This window comes from Ranitomeya imitator, chromosome 1 (genome assembly GCF_032444005.1).
Source record: "Ranitomeya imitator isolate aRanImi1 chromosome 1, aRanImi1.pri, whole genome shotgun sequence".
Classification (NCBI taxonomy): Eukaryota; Metazoa; Chordata; class Amphibia; order Anura; family Dendrobatidae; genus Ranitomeya; species Ranitomeya imitator.
The window spans coordinates 699,522,012-699,548,627 of NC_091282.1; the positions used below are offsets into that span (position 1 = coordinate 699,522,012).

Consider the following 26,616-nt stretch of genomic DNA (forward strand, 5'->3'; position numbering starts at 1 on the left):
GGAGAGCAGAATGTCAGTCATTACATGTCTCACACTTGTAACAGTACCTTTCATTTATAATAAGCTCTGATGTCATATTTTCAAGGGAGATCTATGTCCGCCCATAAATCTTAAGAGCTCATTTACATATTAAGAAAAACGTGGATTTCTCTAGAATAAGGCATCCAATTGCAGCTATCGAAGGTATCATTTAAATCAGCTTCCTATGACCTACATGTAAATATAGACGGTTTAGAAGAGCAGATCCTACTGACGCATTCCTGGAGATAAACCATTCCAGTTTTCTTATCGGAAAAGGAGGGCTCTCTCATGGTTGCCATCATGCGGTTAAGAGAAACCGTGTTATTCCTCCTTTACACGGGCTACAGCTTATTCTGACAAGTTACATGAAACAACACTTCTAACTTGGAAAAGACCATGCAGGTACTTGTTTTTTATTTTTCATCATGATGCTCGAACAGTCACGTAACAGTAACAACAGTACAATTCGGTCCATCGTAATGCAAGTAATTTTGATAACCAGGATAGTCCTATCTGCTGCACTATTCTTCGCATTAAAGTGATTATCAGGGACTTAGAGGAAAACTAATCATCGACAGGTAGTTGCCATCTCCCTGCCTGTTTTGCTGCATGAATATCCCTCTGTGCTCAGACCGGCAATTATCCTACTTTCTGTGAAGTTACATTGACACAGCAGCTCATTTTCCTTTGCTCTGTGGTGTTAAGTCCTCACTGACACAGTCATGTTTATTGACAGCCCGCTCAAACCAACGCAGCGGGGAACCGACTGTTATTAGTATTATTATTAGTCAACATGATGTTGGCAGTGACGCTCCAGTCAACAGAGTAGAGTGGAGGAGAAGGAACTGCTCTGTGAACGAGACATCACAGGAAGCAGAAGAATTGATGCTAGGAGTGGTCCATGACTGCTCTGAGTCAGGAGAGATCATTGCCAGGCAAAACAAGCAAGTAAGTTAGCTATTACCTGACAATTTTTTAAGTCTTGGATAACCCCTTTAAATATGACAGTCTCCTAAGCAAGCCCCATACATGTAAACAGAGCCTTCTAGTTGCTCTGAAAAAAAAAAAAAAGTAACCAAAAGATAGTCAACTTTTAAAACCAGTTTATTTTCAGGATTTTACAAGTTTTCTCTGCAACCTCAGATACAATAACTTTGTTGCAAAAATTCTAATAAATAGCCTTCCTCAAGCTCCTCCCTCTCTGAAGAAGAGAAATCAAACATTTCAGAATGGTTGAGAGAGGCTTGGAAAAAAAATTCAATTTACAAGTGATACCAGGCATTATTATATAAATCTCCTTCATACAATCATTAAAAAAAAACAAAAAAAAAAACACTCAAACACTTTTTGATCTCCATTAGAACATCTTACCAAACGACTCTGGTAGGGTAAATAACTAAACTGTAAGCTTTTTGCCATGTGAGTGAATAGAGTATTTCTGTACATGCCTTTTTAAAGCAGCTAAAAAACAAAAATTAAAATAATAATAAAAAAAAAAAATCTAAACGGCACATAATTGCAAAGAAATAAAGTGTCACAAGAATTACTAGTAAAAGCATTGGAAACAATATTTCCAGAGAACAAATTACATTTTTCTTACAAAATATAAATCTCTCTGCCTAGATAGAATCTGGTAGCAAATATAGGGTTTGGTTTAAAAATTTAGGTTACAGGAAATTTGAAACTGTTCATTTTGATGCTATGTAGTTTTCCAATACGCAGAGCGGAACGTACAAAGTGCAAGTGACTAAAGTCGTATCTGTGTCCTCCATATTGCTGGAATAAATAGCCCATATGATCCCTGTTCAATATCTGGACAGTCAGATAAAGGCAATGGGGACTGTTCACACGAGATAACTAGAAGGAATATATATTTGTGTGCTGTGATGTGTGCTTCTACATACCCTCTCAAAAAAAGTGATATTGGTGACTATGAAACGGCTCAGTTATGGAAAGGTCCACCAGGGACCGATGCAATCTGTGGTCCTGTACAGTAACAGATAATCAATACCGGCTGCCAGATCGCAGGGGAAAAATAGACGGGGTCACTAATGCAAGGCCGCAGACAGTCTTTTCCACGTGCTGAAAAATTAGTCAATGGGGCAGCAAAAAAGAAAAAAAAAAAAACACAAAAAACAACACACTTCTGCATAATCTCCCTGTACCTATAATTTATCAGTGGGGTGGGGGTTATTGCTATTTTACAAACAATTTGAGGTACATGTAACTATCTACACTAGTGGGGGGGAATCAAAAGAAAAGTCTTTTACTACAATAAAAACAAACAATCTTCAACTGCTCGCTGAAAACCATACATGGCGCATCATCAAAGCTGTATCTTACTTGCTTCGATGGCTTTAGTTTGTTTTCTGATAAGGATTTACATGATAAAATAAAATTATTTCAAGTGATACAACCCATTTATAATCAAAAGGAATAGTCATTTTATGGCATTTTTTTTTTCCACTTAGGGATTATTGCCCGAGAAGCGACCATGTTTGGCATATACGGTATATATATTTTTTGCGTTCAAAACTGTACAAATTTTACTTGTGAAACATTCACATTTCAGCTACGTTTCTCACATTGTGTAATTCTCATAGGCAGTGTGTAGAAGTGATACTTTGCTTGATACATGCAAGGCAGGATAAAAAGTCGGGAGTTGGGAAACCCTGCGGCTCCTTTCTATGTACACTCGAATCCAGCTGCAGTTAAAGCTAAAGGTCTACGGGGCACACTCGACAGGACACAAGAAGTTCACATCTGCACAGTCTGCACTGTCCATTAGCTCATGTCTATAGTGTTAAACACCCATTCTGTGAACTTCTTCAACTTGGCAGTAGCATTCTGGGACTCTTCCTGCAAGCGTAGGTTGTCTTCTCGTAAGAGTTGCACTTCGGCTTGAAGATTTGCTTTATCTTCCTTTTCCTACAACAGAAGCATATGGCGATTAGCAAACAATCTGGGCAATATGGCCTTAAGTCAGACCCCGGAATCCAGGAACTTTTTATGTATGTTGTTTCTTTAATTTATTTAAAGTTAATAAATTAAATTATAACAGAAAAATCTGCTGCAACTACTCGACTGTTGGCAGGAAAATTTAGTGCATTTTTTTTACTTGCGTTATTTTCCCATCCAATTGATTGTATGAAAAATGCTGAAAGAATTGTCATTTGTCAATTGCTGCGGATTTGGAAAAAACTCATGGGCAAATCTGCAGGGAAAAAAATAAACAGCGTGTAGCTGGGATTTCAGAAATATAATTCAATTTGCCAGTATAAAAATGTAGTGTGCGAACCAAGCCCTAAGGGTCAGAGAAGGGTTACTACAGGGCATGTGCTGGGATGGACTTTAACGCTTGCTTAAAAATCATCTCACCTGACGAACAAGCGCTTTGCTTGTTCACTGAGTGATTGCTTGCCGGTTTATATAGGCCAATAATCGAGAACAAGCCCTCTTAGGATCACCAGATTATCAGCCAGTGTAAATAGGCCCCAAGGTTGCCAAAGTGATTTGTGGGGGCTAACATCATGAGACCACAGTGAGGGGAATACTTACTCTAATATCTGTTTGCTTGGAAACGTCATGAGTTAAAAAATGCTCCCACTCCATCTCCACTCATCACTTTAGCAGTCATGAAGCCGATTCTGATACAAATTACAGCTTGGAAATAAGACTACGCTAAATCAAATAAGGATCCAACAACCTTTAAAGGTTCGTCCCATAAAACATAAATATCGGGTAGGGAAGAGGAAAAAAATGCAAGGTTACTTACCCCCGGAGGCTTAAACAAAAGCAATCCAGTGTATGTTCCCAAAATGTATGAACATGATTTCCATATGGGGTCAATGTAGCCTAATATGTGATTTCTTTTTTTTCCCCCCCATCTGCTGTGTATTAGTGGTGAGTGTCTTCGGCGTGCTCGAAAAATATGTTCAATCTCCGCGTCTGCATGTCTCGTGGATATTCGACAGACGCAAGTAGGTGTTGTGGTTGATGAATATCTGCGAGACATGTAGGTGCAGGGACTCGTAACATATTTTTTCTAGCATGCCTGGATAACACCTTATCCAAGCACGTTCGCTCATCACTACTGTGTACCATTATCAGCTCTGATTGCAGTAAGCAATGTGATTAATGGACAGCTTTATACACTTTGTCATGGTAATAGCCAGAAAAACTAATATGAAACCATGCAACACAATGGGCCCGATTCATTAAGACTGGCTTTTCGCACTCCAATCATAAGTTGCCACGCCCCGTCCCGCTTCCTTCCTAGCCCTACCCATTTTGGCGGAGCTGCCTGAAACTGGAGTGAAGATGCCAAAAGTTGTGAAAAAGTTTTGCAACTTTTCAAAGTGTTTTATGCAAGAAATCTGTCAGACACTATTATGAATCGGGACCAATATGACTTTAGTTATCCTAATATCAAACATTAGGTTACATTTGTGATATGGCGAACACTTTGTTTTATTTTTTACATATTAGAAAATTTCAGTTTGAGTAGAAATTTACATGTAGGCCTGGATGAAGCGGTGAAAATCAGAATGGAAACCCCCATTATTAATATTTCTGCCTGTATTCAGAGAATGGCGAAATGATGACAGAACAATTTTAAAGGGGTTGTCCAGGCTTGGGGTTCCAGTTTGTAAAAAAAGAAAGGAATGTCCAGCTTCACCGAATCCGTAAAAAAGAGTTTTCTTTATTCACAAACTTTAAACATGGAGGATACAGACTTCAGCACGAATCATATGGGTAAGAATCTCAACGCGTTTCTGGAGACTAAGCTCCCTCAATCATGACATCAATGTGATTAGAGTCTTGTGAATCCTTACAATATGCAATGTGTGTGCTGTCCAGATTCTCCAGAAGCAAGTAGGCAATTTGCGTACATACGGTCATGTGTCAACTGGACACGTGTGGCCTCTCTCAATAGAAGTGAACTCAACGAGGATGAACAAGTCTAGTCGGAATGTGACCACCCACTACCGGGACCAAAGCATCCTCCCAGTGCACACTTTTCGGATTCACAAGTCTGCCGTCAGAGTGGACAACCCCTTTAAGGTTGATTATTTAGAAAAATTTACTGAACTGTGGGAACTCTAGAACTACAGCAGACTCATGAGTACTGTGGACCATACTGTAGAGGGGCTGATTAGCACGAGTCTGGCTTATGTAAGTCTATGGGGCTCTAGCATACAGCAGAGCTATAAACACGTTAGCTTAACATTCTTTTATACTGTTTGGTACAGAAGCCCGGCAGGCATATAATTACAACATAGGTTTATGTTGGCGACAGATCTGCTTTTAAGCAACATCAGATGTTACATTTCTGATATATAGTCACAGTACCTGGTGCCCTCCTTTATGTTGGCGTTGCCTCCGTTTACCCACTTCTCTTGTGCAAAACTGGCGTGGGGAGCATTGTGAATAAGTCTAAACCATGCCTTCCATTCCCTATTTCTGCTGTGGGTTGGACCAGAGTTGGAGATGTCAATGATGTGTTCACTCCACAGCAGACAAGCATCAGAAGAAGCGTGGTTCAGATTTTTGGCTAAGGTCTCCAGGGTACTGCGGTTGTCATTTTGGACATTAATAAAGTGGGTAAACGGAGGCAGCGCCAACATAAAGGAAAGTACTAGGGTACAGAGCAGGAGCTGACCAGACTGCTGGAAGAATTTAATGTCAATGTGTGGTTTAGCTATTGAAAACCCTGCTCATCCTGGGCTTCTAGTAGTCAAGTGGGCAGTCCTAAACAGTGTTTGTATGCCAGCTTATACTGGGAAGGTTGTCAGAGAAATCAACAACAACCATTGGACTCCTAAACTCAGAAGCAGGGGTTCTGAGAAATAAAATACAATTAATATATTCCAGCTAACGATAGAACCCTTCTTCTTTACGGTCGTACCTTTTTCAAGTCATACTGCAGCATTTTCAGCATGCCCTCCAATTGCTCAACCTTCGTAGCCAGTGAAGTGGGAGACTCTTTCCTGTAATAAAAGACAGAGCTGATAAATAATTGATTACTTAAAGAGGTTATTCAGAACTATATATTTTTTTTTTTTACTGTGGGTCTAAGAACTTGCAAACAGGTAGTTACCAACTACCTGCCTGTTATACTCCGCACAGATTTCTGGCGACACAGAGCGGTCACTAACTCCCTCTTGCCGCAGATTCTGCGGCTTCTGCTGAAGTCACATTCACATCAGCTTCTCTTCCGCTCTGCTCTATTGATGAGGCGTTACTGCCATAGTCATGCTGATTGACAGCCGGATCCCCACTGCATAGCTGCAGGGAGCCAGCTGTCAATCAGCATGACTATGGCAGTAACGCCTCATCAATAGAGCAGAGCGGAAGAGAAGCTGATGTGGATCAGCCAAATCTCAGAAGTGGCGCTGGATAGAACAGGCAGGTAGGTACTACCTAGTTAGCAACTACCTGCCTGTTGAATTTTTCGTTCACAAAGAAAAATTAATTTAGTCCTGGATAACCCATTTAACATGGTACTCAACAGGAAAGTGCAAAATTAACCTACAAAAGGCTTTGTTTTGATTTTACAGTTTTTTTTCTAGTGGAAGTAAATTATGTTAACAAATTAGAATTTAAAGAATTTAAAGGGGTTCTCTGGGATCAGGAAAAAGAAAATATTGTAAATAAACTAGATGGTGGCCCGATTCTAACGCATCGGGTATTCTAGAATATGCATGTCCACGTAATATATTGCCCAGCCACACAGTATATTGCCCAGCTACGAAGTATATTGCCCAGCCACGTAGTATATTGCACAGCCCACGTAGTATATTGCCCAGCCCACGTAGTATATTGCCCAGCAACGTAGTATATTGCCCAGCCACGTAGTATATTGCACAGTCTCGTAGTATATTGCCCAGCCACGTAGTATATTGCCCAACCACGTAGTATATTGCCCAGCCACGTAGTATATTGCCCAGTTACGTAGTATACTGCCTAGTGACGTAGTATATTGCGCAGCCACGTAGTATATTGCCCAGTGACGTAGTATATTGCACAGCGACGTAGTATACAGCACAGAGCCACGTAGTATATTGCACAGCGACGTAGTATACAGCACAGAGCCATGTAGTATATTGGCCAGTCACGTAGTATATTGCCCAGTGATGTAGTATACAGCAAAGAGCCACGTAGTATGTTGGCCAGTCACGTAGTATATTGCACAGCGACGTAGTATACAGCACAGAGCCATGTAGTATATTGGCCAGTCACGTAGTATATTGCCCAGTGATGCAGTATACAGCAAAGAGCCACGTAGTATGTTGGCCAGTCACGTAGTATATTGCCCAGCTACATAGTGTATTGCCCAGCCAGGTTTGTCACAGTTTAAAAAATAAACATATACTCACCTTTCCGAGGGCCCCTTGTAGTCCACGGCAGTTTCCGGTCCCAGGGTTGGTATGAGCGCAGGACCTGTGATGACGTTGCGGTCACATGACCGTGATGTCATGGCAGGTCCTTCTCGCGCAGGGCCTGCGATGACGTCGCGGTCACATGACCGTGACGTCATGGCAGGTCCTTCTCCCATACCATCTTTGCCACCGAAACTTGCAATGGAAGATGGAGGCCGGCGCAAGCGACCATGTCACTTCTTTTGTGTGGATCTGCAGCGTTTCTGCACCCATTACATTACAGAAATCTGCAAGGATAAAAACGCATGAAATCCGCAGTAAATCCACAGGAAAAAAGCACAAAATCCGCAAGAAAAACGCATCAAATCTGCAGCTGCGTTTTCTGCCAAGAGATGCAGAATCTGCACAGAAAATTCCAGAGGCAAATCTGCAATGTGCGCACATAGCCTTACATTGTACAAGACATCCCACTGAGACTTTAATTTCTGCATGGGGTCTCCTCATCCCATGTAAGCGAATAAAAATTACACTATAGCAGGGGTGCACAACCTGCGGGCCAGAGCCCACAATACCATCCTGTGGCCCCTAATTATTTGATCATAAAAAAGCTTATCTGTGCATCATGGCAGCTCACATGTATTTTCAAAGCCAGGGAAAAGAGAAGGAGTGGCAGAGAGCATGGGAGAATGAATGGATATCAGCACTGTCTGTACAGCAATCTCTGAGACCCCCCACATAGTGGCAGAATACACCTGAACTATGTGGTCCTGGAAGTGGAACTGTCATCTATACATTTCTGGCATATACTTCTGTTGTAATAACTCTGGAATGCTTCAACGGATCCTGGTGATTTGGAGATTGTTTTTTTGTGAAATACTGTACTTCATGTGACATATTGTACTTCATGTTAGTGGTAAAATTTCTTTGATATGACTTGCGTTTATTTAAGAAATGGAAATTTGGCAACAATTTTGAAAATTTAGCAATTTTCAAACTTTCAATTTTTGTGCCCTTAAATCAGAGAGTCATATCACACAAAATAGTCTACTCTATAATTGTCTAAGGGTCACTTCCGTCTTTCTGTCTGTCTGTCACGAATATTCATTGGTCGCGGCCTCTGTCTGTCATGGAATCCAAGTCGCTGATTGGTCGTGACAAAACGCCCACGACCAATCAGCGACGGGCGCAGTCTGGCGGCAACATGGCCGCTCCTTCCTCCCCACAGTCATTGCCCGCTCTGTACTCCCCTCCAGTCAGCGCTGACACAGAGTAAATGGCAGCGCTAATGGACCGCGTTATGCCGCGGTGTAACGCACTCCATTAACGCTGCTATTAACCCTGTGTGCCCAACTTTTTGCTATTGATGCTGCCTATGCAGCCTCAATAGTAAAAAGATCTAATGTTAAAAATAATTAAAAAAATTTAAAAAAATCATCATATACTCACATTCCGGCGCCTTTCCTGCTCCTTGCGACGCTCCGGTAACCGCTCCATGCAAGCGGCAGGCTCCGGTGGCAAGGATGGTATGCGACAAGGACCTGCCATGATGTCACGGTTCATGTGACCGCGACATCATCACAGGTCCTGCGCCCATACCAACCCTGGGACCGGAAGCTGCCGCGTGCACCGCACACAGGGCCAGGACTTCAACGGAGGGTGAGTATATGTTTATTTTTTATTTTAAGTCTGTATACTACATGGCTCTGTGCTGTATACTCCGTCGCTGTGCAATATACTACGTGGCTGTGCAATACACTACGTGGCTGTGCAATACACTACGTGGCTGGGCAATACACTACGTGGCTGGGCAATACACTACGTGGCTGGGCAATACACTACGTGGCTGGGCAATACACTACGTGACTTGGCAATATACTACGTAACTGGGCAATATACTACGTGACTGGGCAATATACTACGTGACTGGGCAATATACTACGTGACTGGGCAATATACTACGTGACTGGGCAATATACTACGTGACTGGGCAATATACTACGTGACTGGGCAATATACTACGTGGCTGGGCAATATACTACGTGGCTGGGCAATATACTACGTGGCTGGGCAATATACTACGTGACTGGGCAATATACTACGTGGCTGGGCAATATACTACGTGACTGGGCAATATACTACGTGACTGGGCAATATACTACGTGACTGGGCAATATACTACGTGACTGGGCAATATACTACGTGACTGGGCAATATACTACGTGACTGGGCAATATACTACGTGACTGGGCAATATACTACGTGACTGGGCAATATACTACGTGACTGGGCAATATACTACGTGGCTGGGCAATATACTACGTGGCTGGGCAATATACTACGTGGACATGCATATTCTAGAATACCCGATGCGTTAGAATCGGGCCACCATCTAGTTAATAAACAACATTTCTCACACGTCTACTTTACATCAGCACAATTTTGGAACCATTTTTTTTTTAGGACGTTGTAAGTAGAGTTGAGCGAATTTGTTCGGATTTGGGTCCGAATCCAATTGGCAGCGAATATTGTTTTTGCAATATTTGTCGAACACAGCCAAACGCCATTAGAGTTAATGGGAGTAGAAATTACCGAATATGTATATGGCACGAATATGGAAAATTAAGATTCGGAGACCGAATCCCATCAAATTCGCTCAACTCTATAAGTGTTAAAAGTTGACCAGCGATTTCTCATTTTTCAAAAAAAATTTACAAAACAATTTCTTCTTTTTTTTTTTAGGGACCACCTCACATTTGAAGTGACTTTGAGGGAGTCTTAAATGACAAAAATTACCCAAATGTGACACCATTCTAAAAACTGCACCCCTCAATGTTCAGAAAACCGTATTCCAGAAGTTTATTAACCTTTCAGGTGCTTCACAAGAACTAAAGCAATGTGGAAGGAAAAATTAACATTTAACTTTGTTCACAAAAAATTTACTTTAGACCTAAACTTCTTTTTTTTTTTTTCAATAAGGGTAACGGGAGAAAATGGACCCCAAAATTTGTTGTGCAATTTCTCCATGGCATGCCAATACCCCATTTATGGGGGAAAACAAATGTTTGGGTGCACGGCAAGTCTCGGAAGGGAGGAATTTACCATTTGACTTTTTGAATGGAAATTGGCTGGAATCGAGAGCGGACGTCATATTGTCGTCTTTTTTTCTTTTGAAGAAACCCCCATTCTAACTCCAGCCCTAAGGGTGCATGCTCACAATCAGGAACTGCTGCGGGTTTGACGCTGCCTGTTTATGTTGAATCAGACCTGCAGCGGCCACCCCTGACAGCCTGCGGATGACTCGTGGACACTGACATGTGGCGCGTCGTTCCAGACCTCAGCACGTCAATTTCTCTTGAGGACACGCTAGTCTCCGCAACAAAATTTACATAAATAAAAATGTAATGAATGCGGTAAATTCGCACGGTTCAGTGACCACATGCAGATTCACCTGTGTTCATCTGTAGCTGAGATCCCGAAGATTTTCCACACTGGGGGCAATATACCCTGATTTAGCAGCGCCATTAAAAAGCGGAGGAATAGGTACCCTTAACTGCCACCGTTAAAGGCGTATCGGCGGTTGTTAAGGGGTTAATGGAACCTGCCACCAGATGAATGTTGTCCGAACAATAGCATCAATCAGATGCGGTCTCTGAAATGTGTTCAGAGAAAACAGTTTGAAAGGTCAGCTGGGGACCATAGGGAGAAACGCGACTAGTCCGGCTTCTTCCTGCCCCAGCTGATTGACAGGTCTCTACCATGTGTGCAGCATTTCAGAAAACATACATGGCTGCAACTGCACAGTCAGGCTCGGATTTATATTGTGCATGGTTCAGCAGCACGGATCTAGTGACAGGTCACCTTTAAGCCTTACGGAGGCCCTTGGAATTGGTTCAGTCTGATGTAGACCCTGGACCAACAAAAGCTTGTGCATTTGTAATATAGGTTTTAAAACATCCATAGGAAAATTACTTAAAAGGGAATCTTTCACGTCCAATAGCGCTAATAACCTGCAGACATAGCATTATGATGGTGCCCGGCCACTGTACTAAAAGTGCAGCACCCGGGAGAAAATTACATTTTTTTTCCTCACGGGAGCTGCCGGCTTTCAGTCATGTCATGCAGCCAAGCTGCTGCAACTTCATTGCACCTGCTCACTATGAAGGGAGAAGCGGCTGTAATCACACCCCGACAATGACTGACAGGCAGCTCTGCATTGATGAACTCAGAACCGGCTGTCAGTCAGTGCTGAGATGTGCTTGAAACTGCTGCTTACAGAGGTGTGACTGAAGGCCAGAGTGACAATGCCTGCATGACTGAAAGCTACAGGCTCCTGTGAGAAAGTTCAATTTCTCTCAGGTGCTGCACTTTTAGTACAGCAGCCGGGCATCTTCCTAATATTATTAATCTGGAGATTGACCTTATATCTCTGGGGTGAGGAACCTCAAGCCCCCTTTTCTGCAGCTCCCAGGCAGATTCCCAGGGACCGCAGTGCTTGGGCCAGCAACTGTGTTTTGCCGGCTCTTGACTTTCTTCTTGCTCTGCGAGCATGCAACATTCACTACTGAACGCTGCAACACATGCATTGAAAGTTTACCTACTGAAGCTGGCCAGTGCAAGGACTTGCTCTTGGGTGGAGTTAGCATGTGATGCGCTCCCATCCCACAGAAGATGACTGAAGGGGCAGCCCTAGTATCTCCTGCAATGTCTATGCCACAGCCCCATGTCTCCTGCTATGTCTAAGCCGTAGCCCCAGTGTATCCTTTGTGATGTATATAAAGCAGTGTCTGCATCTCCTATATGATGCGTATCAGCAGTCTGTGATGTATACACTGCAGATCTCCCACTGCTTGAGTTTTATAAATGTAACTTGAACAGTGATGAATTTCCCCAGTGAGGAAACCTGCCGTGTAATATACGTCTTTGTAAGGCTACGTTCACACTAGCGTTATGCTAGTTTGCGTCGGGCGACGCAGCGGCGACAAATGCGTCATGCGCCCCTATATTTAACATGGGGGACGCATGCATTTTTGTTTGTTGCGTTGTGCGACGCATGCGTCTTTTTGCCGCAAGCGTCGGACCAAGAAAACGCAACAAGTTGCATTTTTCTTGCGTCCAAATTTCGGCAAAAAACGACGCATGCGTCGCAAAACGCAGCGTTTTTGCGTGCGTTTTGTGTTGCGTCGCCGACGCAGCGGCGCACAACGCTAATGTGAACATAGCCTTAGATACGACTTACTGCTTGCGAGTTCTTTACACAACTTATCGCAAAGAGTCGCCTGCACTCTAGACCGACGTAAATCTGGAAAAGTAGTAACAAGTAGCAACATCATCCATACCAACTAACATCACAACATATAGCAGAATAAATTTCAAGTTGAACATTTTTAGGACCCCTGAATTATGGTATCAATATCCAAATGAACCTTAGCTGAAAAAAGGTTCCCCACAACACGGCTGTATCTACAACATTATCTAACCGGACAGGTTCCTTCTAAGGCTACTTTCATACATCAGGTTTTCGCTGTCAGGCTCAATCCGGCTAAATTTAAAAAAAAAAACGGATCTGGTGAATGTCCGTTTTTTTTTCCTCCATAGACTTGTATTCGTGCCGGATGACATTGCGTTTTGTCCGGTTTTCGCCATTTCCAGTTTCTAGAAAAAAAGTCCATAGCTTCCGGCTTTTTGCTAGAATGGAAGCCTATGGGAGCCGGAAAATGACAGATTCCGGAACCAGATTCCGTTTTTTTTAACGGAGCATGCTCCAATTTTTTTTTATCCAATTATCTGGATATGCTAGTCGGATCCGTCGTAAAAAGGATCCGTTGCATCAGTTTTTCACAATCTGCGCCGGATCAGTTTTTTACCAACATTCGCTGGATTGTGCCTGATGCAAAAAACCTGATGTGTGAAAGTAGCCTAGGGGCAAGGTACTATGAAGGAAACATGCCATGTTTGGAAGTCTTACCCAAAGTAAGTGCTGGACTGAGAGGGAGACTGGCCTTCTAACTGTTCACCCATCGAGGCGGAGCTCCCCGGTCTGTGCTCATCATCTGGAGAGGCAAAGAAGGAAGCTCTTTGATCTAATGAAAACACAGAAATAAATTTCAGCAGCACGACTTACAGAAAAAAATCCTAATTCTCAAATACATAATGCAGCCAAAGGGCATGCCTCACAAATTGTGTTTTTGCAGCACCATAAACCAGAGTGGTGGCAGGAAAAATGCCTCGTGCAATAAACGTGTTTTTACTTGCCCTTCTTTTTCCAATCATTTGAATGGGTGAAAAACACTCAAAGAATTGACATGCTGCAGATTTAAAAAAAAAAAAAAAAAACACAAAACAGATCAAGAAAACACAGCGTTTGAATGAGGTGATTTTTTTTTTAACACATTCATATGCTGATGCATCAGAGAAAAACTCACAAAAAAATAAAAATGCCCCATGTGAACATACCCTAAAACTGCTGTACTTTCTTCTTTCCTTTCCACACTGTATTCTCACGCTTCAGTAGCCATAGGGCCCTGGACTTACGGTAGACATAGGGCCCTGGACTTACGGTAGACATACACCAAAGAGAGCAAAGGTGGTCAAATGTGCTGATTTTTCATTAGGACTTGCCTACAATCTAATGTATATGAAGCATTAGATTTCAAAAAGTCCAAGGCTTTCTTCTCAAAGGAGATGAGCGTATTCCTCGCTCACAATTGAGCACATAAGCACGCTAGCTCAAGAATAGTAATAGTACGGCCCACCAGTAACAAACTCCAGGGCCCCACTTTTCAGCTACATGCAAATGTGATATTTCCTCAATCAGAAATTTATAGTGGGTACCCTGAAGTGTTCAGACGCCTTCACATTTTTCCCTCTTTGGTTCATTGCAGCCATTTGGTAAATTCAAAAAAAGTTCTTTTTTTTTCATTAATGTACACTCCGGACCCCATCTTGACTGAACTTTCTACCCCCAGAAATGTAGAAATGTTTGCAAATTTATTAAAAAAGAAAAACTGAAATATCACATGATCATAAGTATTCAGACCCTTTGCTCAGTATTGAGTAGAAGCACCCTTTTGAGCTAGTACAGCCATTAGCCTACTTGGGAATGATGCAACAAGTTTTCCACACCTTGATTTGGGGATCCTCTGCCATTCTTCCTTGCAGATCCTCTCCAGTTCTGTCAGGTTGGATGGTGAACGTTGGTGTACAGCCATTTCCAGGTTTAGCCAGAGATGCTCAATTGGGTTTAGGTCAGGGATGAGGCTGGGCCAGTCAAGAATGGTCACAGAGTTGTTCTGAAGCCACTCCTTTATTATTTTAGCTGTGTGCTTAGGGTCATTGTCTTGTTGGAAGGTGAACCTTTGGCCAAGTCTGAGGTGCAGAGCACTCTGGAAGAGGTTTTCATCCAGGATATCTCTGTATTTGGCCGCATTCATGTTTCCTTCAATGGCAACCAGTCGTCCTGTCCCTGCAGCTGAAAAACACCCCCATAGCATGATGCTGCCACCACCATGTTTCACTGTTGGGATTGTATTGGGCAGGTGATGAGCATTGCCTGGTTTTCACCACACATACCACTTAGAATTATCACCAAAACGTTCTATCTTCGTCTCATCAGACCAGAGAATCTTATTTCTCAGTCTGGGAGTCCTTCATGTGTTTTTAGCAAACTCTATGCAGGCTTTCATATGCCTTGCATTGAGAAGAGGCTTCCGTCAGGCCACTCTGCCATAAAGGCCCGACTGGTGGAGGGCTGCAATGATAATTGACTTTGTGGAACTTTCTCCCATCTTGCTACTGCATCTCTGGAGCTCAGCCACGGTGATATTGGGGTTCTTCTTTACCTCTCTCACTAAGGCTTTTCTCCCACGATTGCTCAGTGTGGCTGGACGGTCAGGTCTAGGAAAACTTCTGGTGGTCCCAAACTTCTTCCATTTAAGGATTATGGAGACCACTGTGCTCTTAGGAACCTTGAGTACTGCAGAAATTATTTTGTAAGCTGGGCCAGATCTGTGCCTTACCACAATTCTGTCTCTGAGCTCCTTGGCCAGTTCCGTTGACCTCATGATTCTCATTTGGTCTGACATGCACTGTGAGCTGTGAGGTTTTATATAGACAGGTGTGTGCCTTTCCAAATCAAGTCCTATCAGTTTAGTTAAACACAGCTGGACTCCAATGAAGGAGTAGAACCATCTCAAGGAGGATCACAAGGAAATGGATCGCATGTGACTAAGCAAAGATCTGAATACTTATGACCATGTGATATTTCAGTTTTTATTCTTTAATAAATATGCAAAAATTTCTACATTTCTGCTTTTTTTTAGTCAAGATGGGTTGCAGAGTGTACATTAATGAGAAAAAAATGAACTTTTTTGAATTTACCAAATGGCGGCAATGAAATAAAGAGTGAAAAATTTAAAGGGGTCTGAATACTTTCGGTACCCACTGTATATAACAATGAACTTGGTAGACTGTTAAATGAATGCTGCCTTTAATAATAATAATAATAATCTTTATTTATATAGCGCCAACATATTCTGCAGTGCTTTACAGTTTAACAGTTTCAAACACAAGTCATAAGTAGCAACGTTAACAATACAATAATTAAAGCACAATAAGATGACCCTACTTGTGAGAACTTACAATCTACAATGAGGTGGAGGAGATACAAAGTTCCAGAGCTTATTTACAATGATGCATTTACAATGATGGTCCAGCCATCTTCAGGGGGTGGGGGATAGTGAATTTAGCTACACATGCAGCCTTACACATAAAATGAATTTGTCTGTATATAGTGATTCAAGTATATTGTACCAATTATTGCTCATATAACAGGGTGGGAGCCCACCGGAGGATTCTCCTCTTCTCCTGTTGGCCAGTCCAAGCCTGAGTTTGGGAGAAAAACTTTGATGGTCTACTGTAGTAAGTATACAGACTCCTTTACTGGATAACCTAGCATCTTTTCTTCCCCAGACCTAAGGAGTAATTGTTTAAGCCAGCCCCCTAAATGTACATATCCTACAATCATAGAAACTTTTTAAAGAATTGCAAGGAAAATAACAATACAAATCAGACTTTTATGGCACACCTTACCCTCAAAGGCCTTTGCAGCATCTACTAAATTTGACCACTCTAGATCAGAAGCAGCATCTGGAAGGGGCATAAGTCCTGGGTCGGGCATGGCCTGTCTTCTCTGATCATGAATGTCAGTGAGGGAGGTGTCTGACGCCGAAAACTCGCCTGGAAATACCAAGGAAGAGATTATTATTTTTGAAATCTTGGCATATCTGAGAAAATTAGTCCCATGTTCATTTCAATATGACAAAACTGGCAAGTGACCAGAATTATGTGACAAAATGATAGTGCAAAATTTGGTAAAACATTTCTCCTTCCTTACTCGTCTTCCCCCAGCTCATCCGTCTGTCCTACCGCTTCCTAAATATCAATGACTGAGTGAGTAACGGACCCATCACGCGAGACTAAAATATTTCTTTCTTTTGCAATAACTTCTACGTTGTCAATATGTATTTTTTTCCTCAGTTAGCCAATCAGACTTACTATGAGCAGTTCTCACGCTAAGGTCTCATTCAGACTTCCGATTTTTGTGTACAAGTGCTATCCGTGAATTTCACAGATAGCACTCGTACTTGTACTAGTCTACGGGTCCATATACATGTCTGACTTGTTCCTCAGCCCGAGAGGACCACGGAAAGTCACCAAGACCTGTCTGATTTTTATCGGAGGATCGGATCAAAAATCGGCAATGCATGTCAACAAGTCCATGAAAAAAAAAAATAAAAAAATCAGACCACACTCTTATCAGAATAATCAGTACATTTTTCTCGTATGTGGAAAAATTCCACATGCCTGAATGAGGCCTAAAGGACTTAGGACTGCCACGTTAAACCATTATTTCCATCCAGTGTGTGGCTGTGACTTCCTCCAGGGATAACAGATCAGAAGGATGGACCTGTGGCAATCGGCTAATTGGGGTGGCTAACATACACAATTTTAAAAAGCTAACATTTCCTCTAGGGATGAACTGAAAATAAAAATAAACCCAACTAATTACACCAGCATTCCAAGAAACATAACCTTAGGTATGATATTTGTGGGCTTATGTGTAGAGTTCAGCAAATTTGTTCAGGTCCCCTCTTATTCAGCAAGCTATAGCACTTACCAAGGGTAACAGGAGAAATTGGACCCCAAAAGTTGTACAATTTGTCCTGAGTACGCCTATACCCCATATGTGGGGGTTAACCACTGTTTGGGCGCATGGCAGAGCTCGGAAGGGAAGGAGCGCCGTTTGACTTTTCAATGCATAATTGGCTGGAATTGAGATAGGACGTCATGTCGCGTTTGGTGAGCCCCTGATGTGCCTAAACAGTGGAAACCCCCCACAAGTGACACCATTTGGAAAGTAGACCCCCTAAGGAACTTATCTAGATGTGTGGTGAGCTCTTTGAACCCCCAACTGTGTCACAGAAGTTTATAATGTAGAGCCGTAAAGCTAAAAAAAACATTTTTTTTCCCACAAAAATGATCTTTTCGCCCCCAATTTTTTATTTTCCCAAGGGTAACACGAGAAATTGGACAACAAAAGTTGTTGTGCTATTTGTCCTGAGTACGCCGATACCCCATATGTGGGGGTAAACCACTGTTTGGGTGCATGGCAGAGCTTGGAAGGGAAGGAGCAGCGTTTGACTTTTCAATGCATAATTGGCTGGAATTGAGATCCGACGCCAAGTCGCGTTTGGAGAGCCGCTGATTTGCCTAAACAGTGGAAACCCCCCAATTCTAACTCCAACATTAACCCAAACATACCACTAGCCCTAATCCAAACCTTAACCCCAACCCTAACTTTAAACCTAATGGGAAAATGGAAATAAATACATTTTTTTAATTTTATTACTTTTCCCTAACTAAGGGGGTGATTTACTATTTATAACGGGTTTTTATGTTTGGCAGCCGTCACACACTAAAAGACACTTTTTTAGTTTTTGCATCACCACATTTTGAGAGATATAATTTTTACATATTTTGGGCCACAGAGGTATGGGAGGTCTTGTTTATTGCGGGGCGAGTTGACGTTTTTATTGGTACCACCTTCGGTAACATGACATTTTTTGATCGCTCTTAATTCCGATTTTTGTGGGGGGGTGGGTGTTGTTTATACTGTTTCGCGTGTGGTAAAATTGATAAAGCAGTTTTATTCTTCGGGTCAGTATGATTACAGCGATACCTCATTTATATAATTTTTTTATGTTTTGGCGCTTTTATACAATAAAATCTACTTTATATAAAACATAATAATTTTTGCATTGCTTTATTCTGAGGGCTGTAACTTTTTTATTTTTCCGGTTATGGAGCTATATGGCAGTTTGTTTTTTGCGAGAGAAGATGACGTTTGCAGCGGTACCACGTTTATTTATATTCGTCTTTTTGATCGCGTGTTATTCCACTTTTTGTTCGGCGGTATGATGATAAAGCATTGTTTTTTTGTTTTTTAATGGTGTTCACTAAAGTGGTTAACTAGTGGGACAGTTTTATAGGTCGGGTCGATACGGACGCGGCGATACTAAATGTGTACTTTTATTGTTTAGATTTTTTTTAAAACTCAAATATTTATTTATTAATAGAATAAATATTGATTTTTTAAGTTATTTTTTAAAAATATTTTTACAATTATTAAAAACATTTTTAAAAAATTCATTCTTACTTTTACACTGTGTCCCACTATGGGATACTCATTTTGTGCAAATAAATAAGCGTGTGCACAGCCTTTTAAGGGAGGTGCGAGAGTAGGTTCCCACACCGTAAGATATATAGCAAAAATGAGCACGGACGAATGGTGGATACCGCGTCCCTACCCCATCCAGGCAGGCACACACTACCCAGGGTTTCTGGTGACCGGCTAGCCTTCATATAGGTAATTCCTCCTCTATATGTAGGCAGCACTCTACTATATGGTCTGATCTGTCAGCCCCTATCCTGACCACTCACACCTCAATAAAGGCAGTCATTTCACAAATAGCCTGGATTTATTCAATAACCGTCTTATTGGTCATATTTTCTCCTAAATAGGCAGCAGTCTCAGTTATAGCCTGACTACCTCTAGCAATAAGTGATCACATGGGTCCACCCATATCTCTACATATACTATAACGGTGACTGAGGAAGGTCCATTATTAGGACCGAAACGTTTGTTACTACCTTGTGGATACCATTAAAACCTCACTTGATCACGTTAAGTTGAGTGCCGGCTCATTTTGTGCAGGCTGATCGCTTGTATAGCATGCTACAGAAGCGGTCATTGCTGCAGTCCCTGCACACTGACCAGAGCCTTCCTGACATGCACTGCGAATGACAGGAAATCTCTCAAGCTCTGGTAACCCGTACGTGGTCATGACGACATTGGGTTACCATGGGAGTGATCGGGAGGGGTTATCAGCTCCTCTGCTGGCTCTAACACTCTGCGATCATGTTTGATCGCAGTGTTCCGGGGGTTAAAGTACCGGGAGCGGCCCGTGACCACTCCTGGCACTTAGTGCCGGGTGTCAGCTGTGAGAATCAGCTGACACCCGGGTGCGATCAGCCGCACTCCTCCCAGGAACGTGGCTGATCGCATTGGACGTACTATTCCGTCCATGGGAATTAAGTCCCAGGTCACATGGATGGAATAGTACGTCTAATGGCAGACAGGGGTTAATAACCAACCTTGCTAACGCTGACAGACAGCTGAGGGTTGCAGTCCCCAGCTGTCAGTTTTGCCTGGCTGTTTTATTTATTTATTCATTAAGAGTGCAGACGCTGGCTGATGAATACTCATATCAGCTGCTGCCTGCACTCGCTGGTATTAGCAGCAGCAGGTCTAGGCTGATGGAAGCAGTAGTCCCGCCAGCTGACGCCAGTGACCAGAGGTAAACTTTATACTTCTGATCACAGCTGTGGGCTCACGCTGTCATTTGAGTTGTCATGCACATGACAACGTGAAAAACACTGGATGTGCGGTCCCCCCCATTCAAGTGAATGTAAATCGGGTACTGTTCTGGTACCCCAACCCGAACTTTGTTTTTATCTGTTCATCCGAATCTCTAATAGTGACTGTAGAGAGTCAATTTTTGTAAAAAAATGTTGCCTCTGTGTTTCTTAAGTTATGTTCAATTAGGTGGTGTTAGATATATTTCACTGGAGGAAAAAAAGCACAGCACAGAAATTCTGGAGATATTAAAGGGAACCCAGGGGCGGTCCTGCTCCGATGGGTGTCTCAGGTCCGGTCCGGCGCCTCCCATTCTTCATTCCATGACGTCCTCTTCTGGTCTTCACGCCGTGGCTCCGGCGCAGGCCTACTTTGTCTGCCCTGTTGAGGGCAGAGCAAAGTACTGCAGTGCGCAGGCGCCGGAAAGGTCAGAGAGGCCCGGCGCCTGCGCACTGCAGTACTTTGCTCTGCCCTCAACAGGGCAGACAAAGTTTGCCTGCGCCGGAGCCGCGGCGTGAAGACCAGAAGAGGACATCATGGAGTAAAGATAGGAGGCGCTGGAGCGGACCTGAGACACCCATTTGACCGTACCGTAGCGGGACCGCCACTGGGTGAGTATAATCTAACCTCTTTCTCCTCTTTCAGGTTACATCGGGGGCTTATCTACAGCATTACAGAATGCTGTAGATAAGCCCCTGATGACGGTGAGCTTACCTCACCATCGATTTTGGGGGTGACAGGTTCCCTTTAATATTTCCTGAAGTTCTGTGCTTTATATATCTTCAGCGCTTATTTAGGCTGAACACTGCAGTTGGCCCGCCTGCTCCGGGCCCCGGCACTTGCAATACTTACCTCTCCCAGGTCCAGCACTGCAGCGTCTTCCATCCTCTGACTGTGACGTTCAGGTCAGAGGGCGCGATGATGTCACCAGTGCGCGCCCTCTGCCTGAGCAGTCGCAGCACAGAGAGCAGGAAGATGCCGACGGTGAGGAGTCCAGAGCAGAGCGGCGTCAAGCAACGAGAGGTGAGTATTTCATTTTTTTATATTTGGAGCAATATATAGGGACCACCAGAAGGGCCCCATATATGGAGCATTATATGGGGCGCATTCTATATGGAGTATCTTATGGGGCCAATAATATAGGGAGCATCTTATGAAGCCAATTCAATAGGGAGCATTATATGGGGCCAATTTAATATGGAGCATCTTATGGGGCCAAATAAACATGGAGCAATATATGGGGCCAATTACATATGGAGCAGTATATGGGGCCAATAATATATGAAGCATCTTATGGGACTAATTATATATGGAGCATTATATGGGGCCCATTATACATGGAGCATCTTATGGGGCCAATTATTTTTGGAGCATTATATGGGGCCCATTCTGTAAGGAGTAATATATGGGGCCCATTCTGTAAGGAGTATTATATGGGGCCCATTCTGTATGGAGCATCATATGGGGCCCATTCTGTATGGAGCAATATATGGGACTCAGTATACTGTATGGGGCCGATCATATACTGTATGGAGCATTATATGAGGTCCATTATATATGGAGCAATAGATGGGGCCCATCATATACTGTATGTAGAATTATATGTGGCTGACTATACTGTATGGAGCATTATATGGGGTCAATTCCGTATGGAGCAATATATGCGGCTCATTCTGTATGGAGCACTCTGTGGTGCCCATCATACTGTATGGAGCATTGTATGAGGCTCATTATTCTGTATAGAACATAATATTGGGCTCATTATTCTGTTTGGAGAAACATATGGGGTTCATTATTCTGTATAGAGGACTATGTGGTGCAAGTTATACTGTATGGGGCAATATATGGGGCTCATTATTCTGTTTGGAGCAATATATGGGGCTTATTATTCTGTATAGAGGACTATACTGTCCGGTTTCTGACCTATTGTAGAATGCAAAATAGATATCACTCATGTAATGTGAGAAGTAAGTGAAATCTTTGGCATTGTACTATACCTATATTTCTCTGCCGTATCCATGCATTATGAATTGTGGTATGTGTTAAAGGGGCCCACCGGGACTCTTTCGCCCAGGGCCCATGGAAAGCTGGAGCCGGCCCTGCTGTGGAGTCTGGTCATGTGACCCGGATGACATCACAGGTCCTTCTACACTTCTATGTTGCTGCCTGCTTACGATTGGTCAGTGTCATACAGGAGGAAGAAGTACATGTCCCCAGTGAAAAATATCAAATAACACTCACTTGGATCTAACTAATGCTAAAGAGGTTTTCCACTACTTTATCATTAATTACCTATCCTTAGGAGGAGTCATCAACGCCTGATCGGTCAGGAACTGACACCCGGCGCCCCTGCTGATCAGCTTTTCTCGGTGTCGGCAGCAGCAGCCAGAAGCGCTAAATTGTGGAGCTGCTTCGGATAGTGGCTGTGGCCAGGTACTGCCCATGGGCTACAGCAGTTTTCAGCCACAGCCAGGCTGCTACGAATTAGCGCAGTCTTATGTTTAAACTCCACAATAGGGCTCTTGCACATTCGACCCCTGGCATAATAATACGGATAGAATACATCTGCATGATTCGATAGAGAAAATCCCAGTATGTAATACTTTCTGAATTTCTCACCATGAATGGAAGTCATACCCATAGTGTAGGATGGTCTGCGCATTTGCAATGACTTATTCAGAGAAGGGTATGTGCTACTGAAGAGGACGTCATTGGGAAGAGCTTGGTCCAGGAGTGACGCTCGAGCATTGATGAACACCATCTCCCGCTGACTGCTGTAGATGCTCTCATCAGAAAGTGTCCTGTGCAGGGATCTTTTGCTTGATGTTGTAGAAAAAGACGACTGAGATAAAAAAAAAAAAAAAAAAAAGGTAAAAGTTCATAAGATCTCTACATAGACATAAATGAAAGTAATGCCACGTGACTGAATTCAAAGACCTGCCTCATATTATGCTGCTGTCATATCATGCCAATATTTCGCAACCACTAATTTGGTTTAGTCACAGTACATCTAAATGCAATATTTCATGTCTTGTACTCCTTTTAAAGGGAACCGGACAGTCGACAGCCTGACTGCACAATTGAAGCCAAGTTTGAGTCTCAAAGATTAAAAATCATATTCTGCTTCAAGTGATTGACTGATCTCTACTAAGAGGCAGCATGGTGGCTCAGTGGTTAACACTGTACCTTTGCATCTGTAAGAAGCGATAGCATGGTTGTTACAGGGGCTAAGTCCCCTATAACACTACATAGCTCATTTAAAATACATCTTGGGGTAAAAACTCCATTTTTTTTACATTACATATGTCCATTACACTGAATGGGTTAAAGTGGATCTCTCCAGGTCTCAAATGCTTCCTTATCTTCAAGCCGCATATAATAGAGGAGAATGTACAAAGCTCAGGCATATATATTTTTATATGGTCAAGCTGGTATTTTTACATAAAAAGCTGTTCCAAAACAGCCTGAAGTTGCTGTCTATGAATCTTAATTACCCGGCCCCCACCCAGAGAAGGAGAGCTTTTCCTGCCTTGAGAGCAGTAACAACTTTTTGATTGAAAAATCAGAATTTGATCAAAGAAACTAGTGATGAGCGAACGTGCTGGGATAAGGTTATCTGAGCATGGTCTGGTGCTGACCGAGTGTCTTCGGGGTGATCGAATAATATGTTAGAGTCCCCGCGGCTGCAGGTCTCATGGCACTTCGACAGCCACAACACATGGAGGGATTGTCTATTTGTTAGGTAATCCCTGCAAGTGTTGTGGCTGTCGAACAGCGATGAGACATGCAGCCGCGGGGACTTGAACTCAGATAACACCTTATCCCAGCACTTTCACTCGTCACTAATAGAAACCCTATGCATCCCATATCTCGGTCTTTATAGTGTGTTACCCTTAGATAAATTTTAAATTCACAGGTATAATCTGTCTATAGGGAAGACAAATTATCCATTACTGAGATATGAGATGATAATTGGTGCTCAAAGTTCTATGGAGAAGTGTTGTTTCAGGAGAACTTGCAGCAGAATGTCTGTCAGCCTCCAGTTCCTCCCTCGTCACATCTCCATCAACTTTACAAGCACCAGCCGCCAGCTCCATTCTCAGTAATGTGAAAACATGTCTTCATTGAATATAAATTTTACCTAAGAATTGATAATGAATGATCAGTCCTGGAGGAGAAAGAAGCAGATTGTTCTGATAAGACATATTACAAAGTTGCTTATCGTCATATGTACTATTGATTTATGGAAAAAAAATAATTAGATGACGGTTACACTTTAATGCACACTAAACTTTTACTCTGTGCTGGATTTGAGCTGTTGATTTTATTTATGTGCTTTGGATTGAGGGTCACTTGCACTGATCGCACAAGTGAGAGGATTATGCTTATATTCTTTTGAAAACTATTTTATTTAACGACATGGTGATTTTGTAAAGTGTTTCCAGCATTATGTACAGTCATGTCGGAAAGTGTTGCACCGTTAAAAATGTTCCAGACAATTAAGTACTTCTCTCAGAAAATTATTGCAATTACACACACACACACACACACAAAAAAAAAGGCAAATTGGATATAATTTCACACTTAACACCAAGGATGGGTCGGACAAAATTGTAGGCACTCTAATTTAATATTTGGTTGCACACTCTGTGGAATAAATAACGGCAATCAATTGCTTCCTTTAACCAGCAATAAGCTTCTTACACCTCTCAACTGGAATTTTGGACCACTCTTCCTTTGCAAACTGTCCAGGTCTCTCATATGTTAAGTCTCCTTCTCCCAACAGCAATTTTAAGATCTCTCCACAGGTGTTCAATAGGATTTAGATCCAGACTCCTTGCTGGCCACTTCAGAACTTTCCAGAACTTTGTTTCGATTCATTTCTGGGGGCTTCTTGAAGTATGTTTTTGGGGTCTTTGTCCTGCTGGAAGACCCATAACCTATGACGCAAACACAACTTGACACTGGGCACTACAATGGAACGCAAAATCCTTTGGTAGACATCATATTTCATGATGCCTTGCACACAGTCAAGGCACCAAAAAAGTCCCAAAACATATTTGAACCTCCATCATATTTGACTGTAGGTACTGTGTTCTTTTCTTTGTAGGCCTTATTGCATTTACGGTAAACAGCAGAATATTTTCCAAGAAGGATGTTGGCTTATGCACGTACATTTTGGCAAACTGCAGTATAGGTTATTTTAGGTCTCTGTGTCAGCAGTGGGGTTCTACTGGGACTCCAGACATAGCGTTTCATTTCAATCAAATGTAAATGGATAGTTTGCGCTGACACTGATGCACCCTGAGCCTGCAGGATAGCTTGAATGTGAATATCTTTAGAACTTGATTGTGGCTGCTTATCCACCATTTGGATTTTCCTGCGTTGCAACCTTTCATCAAATTTTCTCTTTTGTCCCAGGGAGTGCCATGGGTTGTAAACTTCTTGATTATGCTATGCACCATGAACAAAGAAACATCAAAATCTCTTTAGATGGACCTTTAACTTATGGGCTATGTGCACACGTTCAGGTTTTTTCGCGGTAAAAACGCTATAAAAACTCATTAAAAACGCATACATTATGCATCCTATCATTTAGAATGTATTCGTTCATTAATTTTGTGGATTTTCTGTGGTTTTCCCGCTATTTTATGCATTTGGAAAAAAATGCACAAAAAACGCACCAAAAAAGGCGTCAAAAACGCATGCGGATTTCTGGAAGAAATGTCCGTTTTTTTGTCAGGAAAATTTCTGCAAGAAATCTTGACGTGTGCACATACCCTCTCATTGTTGATATTCAAACAATTTTGATTCTCATGTCCTCAGACAGGCTTCTTCACTTCTTTCTGTTCTCCATGTTTAATGTGGTGCACACAGACACACAATGCAAAGATTAAATCAACTTCTCCCCTTTTATCTGGTTTCAGCTGTGAGTTTCCGATTGTCCACACCTGTTACTTGCCACAGGTGAGTTTGAACGAGCTTGAAACAAAGTTGTTTACTCACAATTTTGGAAAAGTGCCAACAATTCTGTCTGGCCCATTTTTGAGGTTTTGAGTCAAATTATGTCTTTTTTTCTCTCTTTTTTTGTGTTGTTCACATACACAAACAACATGTGTATAACAAAACATGTATAATTTCAATGGTCTTCTAGGAGAAATACATCATTTACTGAAACAATTTCAAGTGGTTCCAACACTTTCGGCATGGTGTGCGACCTGAAGAGTCCTCAGCTTCAGA

The 26,616-nt window shown here is 42.3% G+C and overlaps 1 protein-coding gene across 15 annotated transcripts in view; it reads right to left on the reverse strand.

Moving 5' to 3' along the window:
* Positions 1–1,109: 1,109 nt before the first annotated feature.
* The window catches only part of SIPA1L1 (signal induced proliferation associated 1 like 1), a 353,323-nt gene continuing 327,816 nt past the window's right edge, over positions 1,110–26,616 (reverse strand). For 8 of the 15 annotated variants that reach the window (XM_069731445.1, XM_069731481.1, XM_069731472.1 and 5 more), the window contains 5 exons: positions 22,996–23,218; positions 16,491–16,637; positions 13,369–13,453; positions 5,930–6,011; positions 1,110–2,949 (listed from right to left, as the gene is read on the reverse strand). In XM_069731445.1, the coding sequence (XP_069587546.1) occupies positions 2,806–2,949; positions 5,930–6,011; positions 13,369–13,453; positions 16,491–16,637; positions 22,996–23,218 (681 nt within the window). In that variant the 3' untranslated portion in view covers positions 1,110–2,805. Of the gene's footprint in view, positions 2,950–5,929; positions 6,012–13,368; positions 13,484–16,490; positions 16,638–22,995; positions 23,219–26,616 lie in introns of all 15 variants that reach the window. The other 7 variants (XM_069731464.1, XM_069731388.1, XM_069731380.1 and 4 more) reach the window with 1 other exon arrangement.